We start from the raw sequence: 13,321 nt of genomic DNA, 5'->3' as shown, positions 1-13,321 counted from the left end.
TAACTAACAATACTGAACTCATCTCTAACATTTGTGTGGGTGAGGGGCATTTAGGGAATAGTGATCATAACATGGTCTCCTTTGAGATTATAAGGAGTAAATAAAACACTGGATTTTAGACGTGCAAACTTTGACATTATAAGGGCATCTCTGCAACATATTAAGTGGAAAATGAACAAAAATGCTGCTTAAAGGAGAAGGAAAGGTTAAAACTAAGTAAGCCTCATCTGTTAATGCCTTTAAAGGATAAGTAAATGTAAAATTGATGAGGTTGCTATTCTAAGCACTTTTGTAATTTACTTTTCTAAATTACATTACCGTATTTATTTACTTTTTATTCCAAGATATTAAAGGGATCCTGTCATCGGAAAACATGTTTTTTTCATAACGCATCAGTTAATAGTGCTACTCCAGCAGAATTCTGCACTGAAATCCATTTCTTAAAAGAGCAAACAGATTTTTTATATTCAATTTTGAAATCAGACATGGGGCTAGACATTTTGTCAATTTCCCAGCTGCCCCTGGTCATGTGACTTGTGCCTGCACTTTAGGAGAGAACTGCTTTCTGGCAGGCTGCTGTTTTTCCTTCTCAATGTAATTGAAGGAGTCTCAGTGGGACATGGGTTTTTACTATTAAGTGTTGTTCTTAGATCTACCAGGCAGCTGTTATCTTGTGTTAGAGAGCTGTTATCTGGTTACCTTCCCATTGTTCTTTTGTTTTGCTGCTGGGGGGGAAAGGGAGGGGGTGATATCACTCCAACTTGCAGCACAGCAGTAAAGAGTGATTGAAGTTTATCAGAGCACAAGTCACATGACTCAGGGCAGCTGGGAAATTGACAATATGTCTAGCCCCATGTCAGATTTCAAAATTGAATATAAAAAAATCAGTTTGCTCTTTTGAGAAATGGATTTCAGCGCAAAATTGTGCTGGAGCAGCACTATTAACTGATTCATTTTGAAAAAAATGTTTTTTCCTATGACAGTATCCCTTTAAGGAATACACGAGATGTTCCCACAGGGCCACCTGCTGGTCAGTTTCCCACTAGTCTGACCACCAAGAAGTCAAGGAAGTTGTCAGGAGAAAGAAAGAGGCTGCGCTGATGTTCTTCTGCTTAGGAAGATTTGAGAGAGTTTTATATTTTTTTTCCTAAGAAGAAAAACATCAGAACAGCCTCTTTCTTTCTCCTGACAAATTTCTGATTGTAAACTGAGCAGTAGGCACCCATGTTAATTTTACACTCACTTAATTTAAAGGTTTATGTGTCCTTTAAGAGTGGCTTGGATAATTTCTTGGACAGACATAATATCAAAGGCTATTGAGATATTAAAATCTACGTATAGTTACTGTATGAGCATATATCATTTATTGTATGGATTTTTATGTTGGGTTTATTTGGAGGGTTTGAACTTGATGGACTTTGGTCTTTTTCAACTTGATCTAACTATATAACTATGTATGTCACAGTCCCCTTATATAAAAATGTTTTTACTAGTAGTGGCAAACTATCAACGTCCCCCCCCCCCACTGCATTATGCAAGAATGGTGTAACCTAGCTTTAAAAACTCCCGATTGGCTGCACTTACTTGTCTTCGTATTTAGAGGAGTTGAGGTGAAACTGGATGTCAGTGCTCTGATTGTTATATCTTCCACATTTGTCATCAAACTCATAGGCTTCCGCCTTATCCGAATAGTCCATCTCTAGGGCTTCCTTAGCATCGCGATTCTGCCTGCAAGAGAAAGAGGACATTTTAGAAAAATATTATCCTTCCTGCTCTTGTCCAAAACCATTTCCAGAACTGACTAAATATAATAACAGTGGCACCCGATCTAGCAAGCAATCAGCACATGTCATTTATTGGGGATTTCATAGATGACCCCTATTGTGTTCTGCTGCAATCATGTTTTAAAGCAATATTGGGGTTTGTGCAATAGAGAGCTAGGAAGTATTCAGAGCATTTCAGAGCTCAGTGCTGCAAGTGATCAGAACAATTAAAGGAGAAGTAAAGCTTAACGAATGGAGTAGGTAGAAATTAGGGATGCACCAAATCCACCATCTTGGATTCAGCCGAACCCCTGAATCCTTCGCGAAAGATTTGGCCAAATAACGAACTGAATTTGCATATGCAAATTAGGATTCGGTTCGCCGTGGCAGAAGGAAACTGAATCCTAGATTTGGTGCATCCTTAGTAGAAATGTTGTACATTGTGTTTTGTGCTTCTTTACCAGCCCAAGGCAACCACAACCCTTTAGCAGTAAAGATTTGTCGCCAAAGATGCCCCAGTAGCTCCCCATCTTCTTTTCTGCTGATTCACTGCACATGCTCTGTGCTGCTGTCACTTACTGAGCTTAGGGACCCACTCACAATATACAGTACACAGAATAGAAATGTCACAATATAAGGCTGATTAGTAATTAATACAGATAATTACTACATGGCAGCACAGAAACCAGTGCAATTAGCATCAGAATTTAATAATCAGCAAACCTGTAGCATCAGCTTATATTACAGCCAGGGAAGCTCATTTTCTGCTGGATAATTAGTGACGAGCCCTAAGCTTAGCTTCTCAACAGCCAATCAGAGCCCACTGAGCATGTGAGTGTCACAGACACTTTCCAAGATGGTGACCCCCTGTGACAAGTTTGAAGTCCTGGATCATTGCTGCTATTGACAAGCTCAAACTTTAGCCTCGTGCAATAAGTTCACTATATAAAATATGCCATTTTTAACCATATTCATTTTTAGGGTTTAGTTCTCCTTGTGCTGGTTTCTTGAAAATTTGAATTTCTTGAGATCTATGCCCAAATTCTGTTGGGCTTGGGGGCTCAGAGACCTAGAATGCTGACACAATGCCGTGAAATGGTTTTGTGACCTAGTTTAGGGGTCCTAAATTAAATTTTTTTCAATATTGCCAAAGAAACAAACCATTCTGGTATTCGTACATACTACGCATGTGCGGAAAGCTCAGAAGAAAGCCAAAGGAAAAGAAGAGTATCCGAAGATACAGAAGATGGTGTCTAAGAGCTCCACTGTGATACTCTGCATAATTATGCCAAGGTACATGACAGGTATACTTTTTCCACTGAATTACTAAGGAGGGAAAAAGCATTGAGGGGAACCAATGAACAGAAGGGGATGGGGATTTTTGATTAACGGAGGGTTTACAATATTGACAAATATTGAAAAAAATTGAATTTAGGACCCCCAAACTATATCACAAAACCATTTCACGGCATCGTGTCAGCATTCTAGGTCTCTGAGCCCCAAGCCTGACAGAATCTGTGCATAGATCTCACGAAATTCAGAATTTCCAGAAACTAGCACAAGTGCAAATTAATGCTCATTACTTGATCTTTTCTTTGCCCACATGTAAACACTGTTGAGTAACAAATAGTTACAATTAAAGCCTGGGGCCAATGTCAATAAAAGGCACCGACTCATTTAGCTGATCAATATAATTCAGAAGTAATGAACAAATAAGGTTATTACATGTAAATGTTAGGCAGGCTAATTAAGCCGATGTTCTGATCTGCTGCCATGAGGCATCTGCTATACTCATATCATTAATGACTCATCAGTAATCCTATTGTGATTGCTAAAGGCACCCCGGCTTTTAGTTGCAGCCTCTTTCTTTCTCCTGACAACTTCCTTGACTACTTGGTGGTCAGACTGGTGGGAAACTGACCAGCAGGTGGAGCTGTTGTAACAAAATTCATTCATATTAACAGTACATGTATCCCTTAAAGCAGGGGTCCCCAACCTTTTTTACCTGTGAGCCACATACTAATGTAAAAAGAGTTGGGGAGCAACACAAGATGAGGAGGTGCCAAATAAGGGCTGTGATTGGCTATTTGAAAGCCCCTATGTGGACTGGCAGCCTACAGGGTGCTCTACTTGGCACTATAACAGGTTTTTATTCAATTAAAACTTGTTTTCAAGCTTGGAATTCAAAAATAAGCACCTGCTTTGAGGACCCTGAGAGCAACATCCAAGAGGTTGGAGAGCAACATGTTGCTCGTGAGCTACTGGTTGGGGATCACTGCCTTAAAGGAACAGTTCAGAGTGAAAATAAAAACTGGGTAAATAGCTAGGCTGTGCAAAATAAAAAATGTTTCTAATATAGTTAGTTAGCCAAAAATGTAATGTATAAAGGCTGGAGTGACTGGATGTCTAACATAATAGCCAGAACTCTACCTGCTTTTCAGCTCTCTAACTCTGGGTTAGTCAGCGACTTGAAGGGGGGGGGGGCACATGCTATTGTAATTCTGTCTGAGGACTAAGCCCTTTTTTATTAAAGGCATTTTAAAGATACTACAAACGTGTGGTGCTGTCTATTTGCTGATTGGGGGGGGCACATGGGACATAACTGTTCAGTGAGTTTGTAATTGATCCTCAGCATTCAGCTCAGATTCAAAAGCAACAGATATGACCCATGTGCCCTCCCCTCAAGTCACTGATTGGTTACTGCCTGGTAACCAGGGTAACCAGTCAGTGTAAACCAAGAGAGCTGAAAAGCAGGAAGTAGTGTTCTGGCTATTATGTTAGATATCCAGTCACTCAAGCCTTTATATATTACTTTTTCGGCTAACTAACTATATTAGAAACATTTTTTATTTTGCACAGTCTGTCTATTTACCCAGTTTTTATTTTTACCTTTCCAATATCTTGGAATAAACAATAAATAAATAATTAATGTAAATTACTAGTATGCTTAGAATAGCACCCTCAATTTTACATTCACTTAATTTAAAGGTTTACTTATCCTTTAAATGTATGTGTACTGATAGGCAGCCATAAGATCAACCTGTCAGTGCACATACAGAGCAGATTTTGGTGTATACAATGCGTAATTTAGCATTTCCATGCTGAAATTTGCTCTGTATGTGTGTGAATAGGCTGATCCTGTGCCCAGGGCCGCCATCAGAAATCATGGGCCCCATAAGACAAAATTGTCTGGGCCCTGCTTGCCCCAGCTCCACCCCAGATTCAGCCCACCCCACAGTAAAAATGCCATAGAGACATCAGCACTCAAACAGTAAAAACATTATAGGCCAACGGATTATAAAGCCTGCCACCGCTTCAAAGCAGACTCTTTAAGCAGGTACCTACTCTAACCTAAATTGCACCTAGTTATAGAATGTGTCTGCATTTCAAATGTAGAAATAAAAGCCATTTGGTTTAATCCCTTGGCCTAAAAAAACAGTGGTGGCCAGTTGCTATGGTGGTTACCCTAGCAACCCGGAAGTAACTTTGTAGCCTCACAAAGCAACAGACTTTTGGCTGCTGGGGGCAGTGACTGCTGTTTGAGAGCTGAAGGCGATTAATTTAGAAAATAAAAAAATATTGAAAAAAATAAAAACTTATTGAAAAGTTGTTAATAATAGGATATTCTATAACATACTAAGGGGCAGATTTATCAAGTGTCAAATTGAAAAATCAAATTCTAGAATTTTTTATGGTCAAAACATTAGACTAGGAAGTTATTCAAATTCGATTCAGGTTTTTTTAAAAAAAATTAGAATTCAATTTTCAAGATTTATCATACTCTGGCCCTTTAAGAACTCGAATGCACTATTCGCCACCTAAAATCTGCTGAATTGCTGTTTAACTCCATGGGAGAGGTCCAGGGATCAATTTGGAGTTGTTTGCAGCCTTCCTGACATTCAAGTTTTTTAAATTTGAATCGAATTGATCCAGGGACTAGTCCGATTGTCATTATGGAAGGAATTTTTTCTTCTAGATGCTTCAGATGGGGTTTTTTGCCTTCCCGTGGATCAACTGGCAGTTAGGCAGGTTAAAAAAAATTAAAAGGTTGAACTTGATGGACGCGTGTCTTTACTTTCAACCTAACTTACTATGTTACTATGAATTTGATTTGAGTTTTCGGGTTGATTTAATTCATCCTCGTTTTAATACATTTTGATCGGTTGACATTTTAATTTATGGGAGTTTAGGGGAGTTTTTAAAAACTCACGCGAATTCGAAATTCGACCTTTGATGCCTCCCAATAATAAAGGTGAACAACCCCATTAATAATTATCCAAAAATCTCTTCTCTTCTGTGAAACTAACTGAAGCTTTGGTTCAGGTTTCAAACATGCCTCTCTGAGTAATTAATCCAGCCATATTAATAATTAATCAACCTACAGGTGCATACTCAAAAGCTGCCCTTATTTTTCCCTATCCCATCATCCACTTTACTTTTGCAGTTCTATTTCAATAAGGGCTCTTACAGACGAGCGTTTTTACCTGCGCTCCCCTGCGTTCTGTTTTTCTGCGTTCAGCCGCAGGGGAGCGCAGGAATAGACGCATTAAATTTTTTCCAATGGGGCTGTACTCACACAGGCGCGTGTAGGCGCCGAACGCAGGTTGAGACTCAACATGCTGCATTTTTCCTGCGTTCGGCGCCTACACGCACCTATGTGAGTACAGCCCCATTGGAAAAAATGGAATGCGTCTATTCCTGCGCTCCCCTGCGGCTGAACGCAGGGGAGCGCAGGTAAAAACGCTCGTCTGTAAGAGCCCTTAGACTTGGTGCACACTGGTGTTTTTATGCACTTGTATTTTGACTGGTTACATAAATATATACGGGGCAGACCCCAAGGGCCGCAGTGGCATAACTATATATAACTGGGCCCTACAGCAAATTATTTTTCAGGCCCCGAAAATGTCTATAGGTTGACCTGTTTTAGCAATATTAATTGAAATTGTATATGAATTAGAGCCTCACAGGGCCCCCTATACCTCTTGGGACCCCCTGCAGCTGCAGGGTCTGCTTCCTCTATAGTTATGCCACTAGCAAGGGGGCCTGTGGGAGAGAGAGAGGGTAGCGGGGATGTGACTGATTAAGCCCTGTGCATGTGACAAGCGACACGTAATATCATGAAGGTGGGCCAGGTTTTTATCCAAGGGGTCTGGGCCCCTGGAGTTATGCTGCTGATTTGTTGCTTGAAGGAATATACAGTATTTCCTCCCCAGTACAAAAGGTGGAGCGACGTTTGGGCCATCACCCCAAAGAAATGGAACAACAGAAAGGCCATGGCCCACCATGTTTAAGGCCTTACAAATATCTGTAGCAAGAAGTTAGGACTGACACACAAAGCGATTCATACAGGGGACAAGTCCCTTGTGCGTTTATTGCTTCACAACATTTCAAGGGCGTTCGTTCCCCCCTTCGTCTAATTCGATTTGAGTTTTTGGGTTGATTTAATTCATCCTTGTTTTAAAAATTCTATTTATTTTAATACATTTTGATTGGTCGAAATTTTGATTTATGGGAGTTTTTAAAAACTCACATGAATTCTAAATTCGACCTTTGATAAATGTGCCTCAAGGTGAACAACCCCATTAATAATTATCCAAAAATCTCTCTGAGTAATTAACCCAGCTATTAATTAACCCCCAGGTGCATTCTCAAATACTACCCTTATTTTTTCCAATCCCATGATCCTCGGGGGAACGCCCCCGAAACGTTGTGACGCAATAAACGCACAAGGGGCTTGTCCTCTGTTTGAATCGCTCTGTGTGCGGGTCCGAACTTCGTGCTACCAAGAGGTAAATTTGTCAAAGAGTGAAGTTCTGCCACTAGAGTGAAATTCTGCAGCTCTCAATTCATTTCTATGGGATTTTGAAAGGCGTATTTATCAATGGGTGAAAGTGAAAGTTCACCCTTTGATAAATACGCCTATAAAAATCCCATAGAAATGAATGGAGAGTGGCGGAATTTCACTCGAGTGGCGGAACTTCACTATTAACTTCACTCTTTGATAAATATACCCCCAAGTATTTGGGAGTGCCGTCTTCCTTAAGGTCTTCTGTTCCTCGGCGCATGCGCACTCACGGCTCCTCTGCTATTTCGCACATACACACTTATGTTGCCTCGGCACTCGCGCATCCTCGGCGCAAACGGTGGTGAGGTAAGGTAGGAGCCCTTGACTTGACGGAGACCGGAAAGCTTTGGCGAGAGAGCACAAAGGCTGCGAGTAAGAAACGTAATATAAAACGTATAGGCAACATTTATTGCACAATGTGATTCAGCTTCTGCTTGGACTGGGCTAGAGCTTCCCCTGTTGGAAACCTTTCACACGCGGGCTTTGAGGATTGACTCGACGCAAGTTAAATACCTTGGAGATGATTAGTTCTAAGCCGGCACATAACACATCAGGCAGACATAAAAGACATGGGCTTAGCGCAGACACACACAGGAGCAGATTTATTATCCACATCCCAATTCTCAGCAAAAAGCCAAAGTCTGCATTGATTTTCCCCGCCACCTACATTGCCATTCACAGGATTCTTCCTGGGGTGAACAAAGAGTATTCCAAATATTCCACTTCTCCCTGTTAGCCATATTGAACCTACCGGATTCTAAGTGCAAGAGTATCTCTACTGAATATACCATTTCTCAACTGTACCTTGTGCCATGGCAGAATAATACTACAACAAGAAGCAGTCGATATTTTGAAATAATACAATAACAATTTTGAATGGAGAAAAAAAGGTTGTTTGTATGTATATAGCAATGCTCTGACTCCCTATTGGTTCTGACGATAGGGCTGCCAACTTGCATAGAAATGACAGCAACAAAAGTTATGCCCCCTCTAATTTTCAGGGTGCCACTTGTATGGCAGGCCTTTTCTCTTCTTCCAGGGCAAATTTGCACATGGGCAGCTCATAGCAACCAAGCAGGGATTAGCTTTTTTTCACAAGCTGTAGGTAGAACAATGAATGCAGCAATTTGATTGGTTGCCATAGGTTACTGCCCAGAATTTTATAAACTGCCGGTTTTAACCCCCTCTTGCCCATGATTCATAAGCACTTCCCACCTCCCTCTTGACAGCTGCTGGCACAGGTACATGTTTGTGGACAATATCTTGGCTGCTGCTTGCACAGGTAAACAGATAATTAGGAGCAATATAATGCTTTTTTTGCTGCTACTGGCACAGATACGTATTTGGGGGCAATGTGATGGATCTTTGGCTGCTGCTGGCACAGGTACGGATTGGGGCAATATGAGGGATTGGTACAGGTACATGGGGCAATATGGTGGCTGCTGGCTCAGGTACACAGATGTTTGGGGCAATATGATGGATTTTTGGCTCCTGCTGACACAGGTACAAATTAGGGGCAATATGATGGATTTTTGGCTCCTGCTGACACAGGTACAAATTAGGGGCAATATGATGGATTTTTTTGGCTGCCGCTGGCATAGGTACAGATTCGGGGTAACAATATGATGGAGGTTTTGTATTATGGTGGCACAGGTACAGATTGGGGGCAATCTGAGGGATTGACTTCCTTCGGCACAGGTACAAATGGGGGGCAATATGATAGGTGTTGACAGAGGTACATGGGGCTACATGATGGCTGCAGTCACAGATACAGGGGGAAATATGAATTGTAAGGTGGGAAATGATAATGCAGGACGGGGAGGAGGGGGCACTTATTGAAGCTCTTGCCTAGGGTGCCAAACTACCTTGGCCCGGCCCTGATGTGACCCCCGGTACAACAACAGGAATAATTACGCTGAAAGTTACCCCAATGTTAAAATAAAACCTGCTGCAATATACATGTTACAGCAATAAGTGACATGATACCTTATCTGCTGGGCTGCTTGATCCAAGGTCCTTTTCAGAAGTTCTTGAACATTTCGGATCAGGTCCACCTCCTAAATGAGGCAAAATTACTTAGTTATCCTTAAATAAAAGCCTTTCCACCTCCTCCACACTGTCACATTTCTACACTTATCTAAACCATACAAGGAATCAGGCTCCTTCCCAAATTGGCAACTAGAACAAGGGGCCCCTGTTACTGGTATCACAATGTATGAAATACTTCATTTGGGTTGCCCCTCTTTACAGCCTGATGGATGTTCTGTCCCACAAGTATTTCACGACTATCACTCGTTTAGGGCCTAAGTTAGAAAACAGTGGCTCCCGTTTAGTAATTCAGGAGGGAGATGTTACCCAAATGAGGTTATGCCCAGCCTAAAACACGGGTAAGAAGAATTTTACTGGCACACAGGAGTTGCGGTAGCAGGGCAAGCCGTTGCAATACTATTATGCAGTTGTGCAACGTTTTAACGACACGTGAGGTGGCCGATTCCTCTATCGCTGGGCACCAGGATAAGAATCTTTGGGTTTGTGTGATGTGCGGCTTCTCCAAAGCGCTTCTGGACCAGCCTAGAACACTCCAGCTGCTGTTGAACTACAACTCATCATGCCACCCCTATACTGAAACTTTCTTACACTATATACCATCCTTAGTACTTCTATGTATCTCTGTATCCCCCAAACCCCAAGGGGCCCCTGAGAAGCTGCAGGCCTGGGCAAATATCCTGTTCCCCTTACCCTAAAACAAATGATGCATCTGGGAGTCTCATTTAACTATAATCTACCATACACATAATGAAGCCCCAGGGCCAGTGTAAGAAGCGAGGGGCCACCCCTCCCACCTTGTTTCCCTGCCCCCAACTATAGTTACACCACTGGCACCTCCCACTAATGGAACCAGGGTTGCCAGGTTGGCAGTTTTCCAGCCAAATTGAGCTACTAATTTAAAGTCCAGGCGGGTTTTGAAAGTAAAAACTAGCCAAGGTACGGATTTGGGCTATTTTTTTGGTCTTTGGCTGGTTTTCACTTTTGGAAACCAGTCAAAGATTTTTTCTTGCCCTAATGTGCCAAGCCTGTGTCTCCCAATGCATGTTGGGTAATGTAATCCAACTGCTGAGTTTAAAATAAGACTACAATACCCAGCATGCAATGGGATAGATTTGTGTAGAAGTCGGGAGTTACCAGATTCTGGGCTCGGTATTCTCGTATTTTCCGGTGACTTTCCTCAATTTCAAACAATTTTGGGGAAAAAATCTGCTGGTCACCAAAATGTCTAGAAGTTGAATCGTTTTACCAATATTTAGTGAAATTGTATGTGTATTCGGGCCTCATGTGGTCCCTCGTGAAGGGAGCGAATCTTTCCCATTTTGCTTCACGGAAAAACGAGCAAATCAAAAAGGTGTACTGTCACATGTATTCATTTCTTTTTTAGACTTTTACATTGCACATATTGTTATTTTTGGGCTACATTTGAAGTGCCTCTTGGTTGGTTTTGCAGCTGACTTGGGCTGGTTTTGGGCCTGTTTTGTAGCTGGTTTTGTATGTGACTTGGACTGGTTTTGAAACTTACACCTGGTATAACCCTAAATGGAACAAACCATGTCCAACCCGCCGGCCCCTCTACCTGTGAATGGATTCCATTGGTTCCTCCCCATTACCTTGAGAAGTTCCATCTCTACGTCATCCCTGACCAGCTCGGAGCCCCGCCTCCTGTCCCGGCACTTCAGGTTATCGGTGGCGATGGTGAAGGGAATGTCGGTGGCATCCAGGGCTCTCTCCAGCCTGACCTTCTGTTGCACCAGCAGCTGCGTCTCTGCCCCCACATCCCGGATCTCTCGGGACAACTCCGACTTCCAGAAGTGAATATCCAGCAGCCTCTCCCCCAGGCTCTTGGTACAGTCCGCCTGGGAACGCTGGGCCCGGGCCTCAGTCTCCGCTACCAGCTGCTTGGCCTCGTGCCTCCCCTTCTCCGACTGGTCCCGGTCCGAGAACGCCTGGTAGAAGGTGGCGAGGTTGCCCTGCTGCCATTCCTCATGCAAGTACTTGGCTGTACGGAAGCCGGCAGTGGCCAGACCGGAGGAAGAGTGCGGGCCCGTGTTCTGCGCCACCTGAGCTGACTGCACCGGCAGGCTCACCGCGGGGACCGACTGTGGGGCCAGCGGACGGGAGACAAGTACCTGGGAAGACATGTTCAGCGTTCGGTGAGAGCAGTGGCGTCTGACAGGATGTCTGGGTCACCATAGCAACGCTCATATACAAGGAGGCGTGCGGCGTCCCGTTGCTTAGAGACAGGAAGCCTCCGCAAAGTTTCACGCCCACTTCCCAGTGCGCCAACCAGATACCTGCGCTTATAAAGCTCCGCCCACCCTGTATGTGGTAATTTCTGCGCCTGCGTCCGATACCCCTCTCCGTTGCTGATCCGGGGACTGGAAGAACTTGTGCTCGTGTGTGTGAGCGGCTTTGGGCAAAGCACTTTAGTGAATACAGGCAGGGGCCCTAGATATGGGCCAAGATATTAACCAAGTGATTCAGGCAGGGGCTGAGATTTCCATCATCCATCGGTGAAGCAAAGGGGGCCCTGCCTATTGGATGCCTGCGATTCCTACAGGGGCCCCTTGAGCTTCATAGTGGCTCATCAGGGGAAACTATTAGGGATTTGACATTTTAAATGTTCCTGTCAGAGATTTCCAAACTAAAGTCTTCCAGCTTTGTCTTTCATGTTCCTGCACTGGCTGCTGGGAGTTAGTGTATGACTGGGAATTAAAGGCTACTTAGAGTTAGGGGCAGATGTATCAAGGGTCGAATATTGAGGGTTAATTAACCCTCGATATTCGACTGCCGAATTAAAATACTTCGAATATCGAAGTCGAAGGATTTTGCGCAATTCGTTCGAACGATCGAAGGAATAATCGTTCGATAGAACGATTAAATCCTTCGAATCGAACGATTTGAAGGATTTTAATCCATCGATCGAAGGATTATCCTTCAATCAGAAAATTGTTAGGAAGCCTATGGGGAATTTTCCCATAGGCTAACATTGGCCTCGGTAGGTTTTAGGTGGCAAACAAGGGAGTTGAAGAAATTTTTAAAGAGACAGTACTTCGATTATCGAATAGTCAAACGATTTTTAGTTTGAATCGTTCGATTCGAAGGTCGAAGTAGCCAATTCGATGGTCAAAGTAGCCAAAAAAAACATTCAAAATTCGAACTATTTTTCCTCTATTCCTTCATTCGAACTTAGTGAATGGGCCCCTTAGTGTTTGACTGGGAATTAAAGGATGCTGGGAGTTAGTGTATGACTGGGAGATAGCGGGCGCTGGGAGTTAGTGTATGACTGGGAGATAGCGGGTGCTGGGAATTAAAGGATGCTGGGAGTTAGTGTATGAATGGGAGATAGTGGGTGCTGGGAATTAAAGGATGCTGGGAGTTAGTGTATGACTGGGAGATAGTGGGTGCTGGGAATTAAAGGATGCTGGGAGTTAGTGTATGACTGGGAGATAGTGGGTGCTGGGAATTAAAGGATGCTGGGAGTTAGTGTATGACTGGGAGATAGCGGGCGCTGGGAGTTAGTGTATGACTGGGAGATAGCGGGTGCTGGGAATTAAAGGATGCTGGGAGTTAGTGTATGACTGGGAGATAGTGGGCGCTGGGAATTAAAGGATGCTGGGAGTTAGTGTATGACTGGGAGATAGTGGGTGCTGGGAATTAAAGG

At 43.1% G+C, this 13,321-nt stretch overlaps 1 protein-coding gene across 1 annotated transcript in view; it reads right to left on the bottom strand.

Annotated features, from left to right (window-relative positions):
- tekt4.S (tektin 4 S homeolog) overlaps window positions 1-11,843 on the bottom strand; it is a 32,335-nt gene extending 20,492 nt beyond the window's left edge. Inside the window, 3 exon segments of the mRNA NM_001095333.1 lie at window positions 1,585-1,728; window positions 9,595-9,665; window positions 11,268-11,843. Coding sequence (NP_001088802.1) covers window positions 1,585-1,728; window positions 9,595-9,665; window positions 11,268-11,798 — 746 coding nt within the window. The 5' untranslated portion in view covers window positions 11,799-11,843.
- Between the last annotated feature and the right edge of the window lie 1,478 nt (window positions 11,844-13,321).

The sequence above is a fragment of the Xenopus laevis genome, chromosome 9_10S (genome assembly GCF_017654675.1).
Source record: "Xenopus laevis strain J_2021 chromosome 9_10S, Xenopus_laevis_v10.1, whole genome shotgun sequence".
Taxonomy (NCBI): domain Eukaryota; kingdom Metazoa; phylum Chordata; class Amphibia; order Anura; family Pipidae; genus Xenopus; species Xenopus laevis.
The sequence above is the reverse complement of the archived record's forward strand: the minus strand, read 5'-3'. Positions and strand labels throughout refer to the sequence as shown.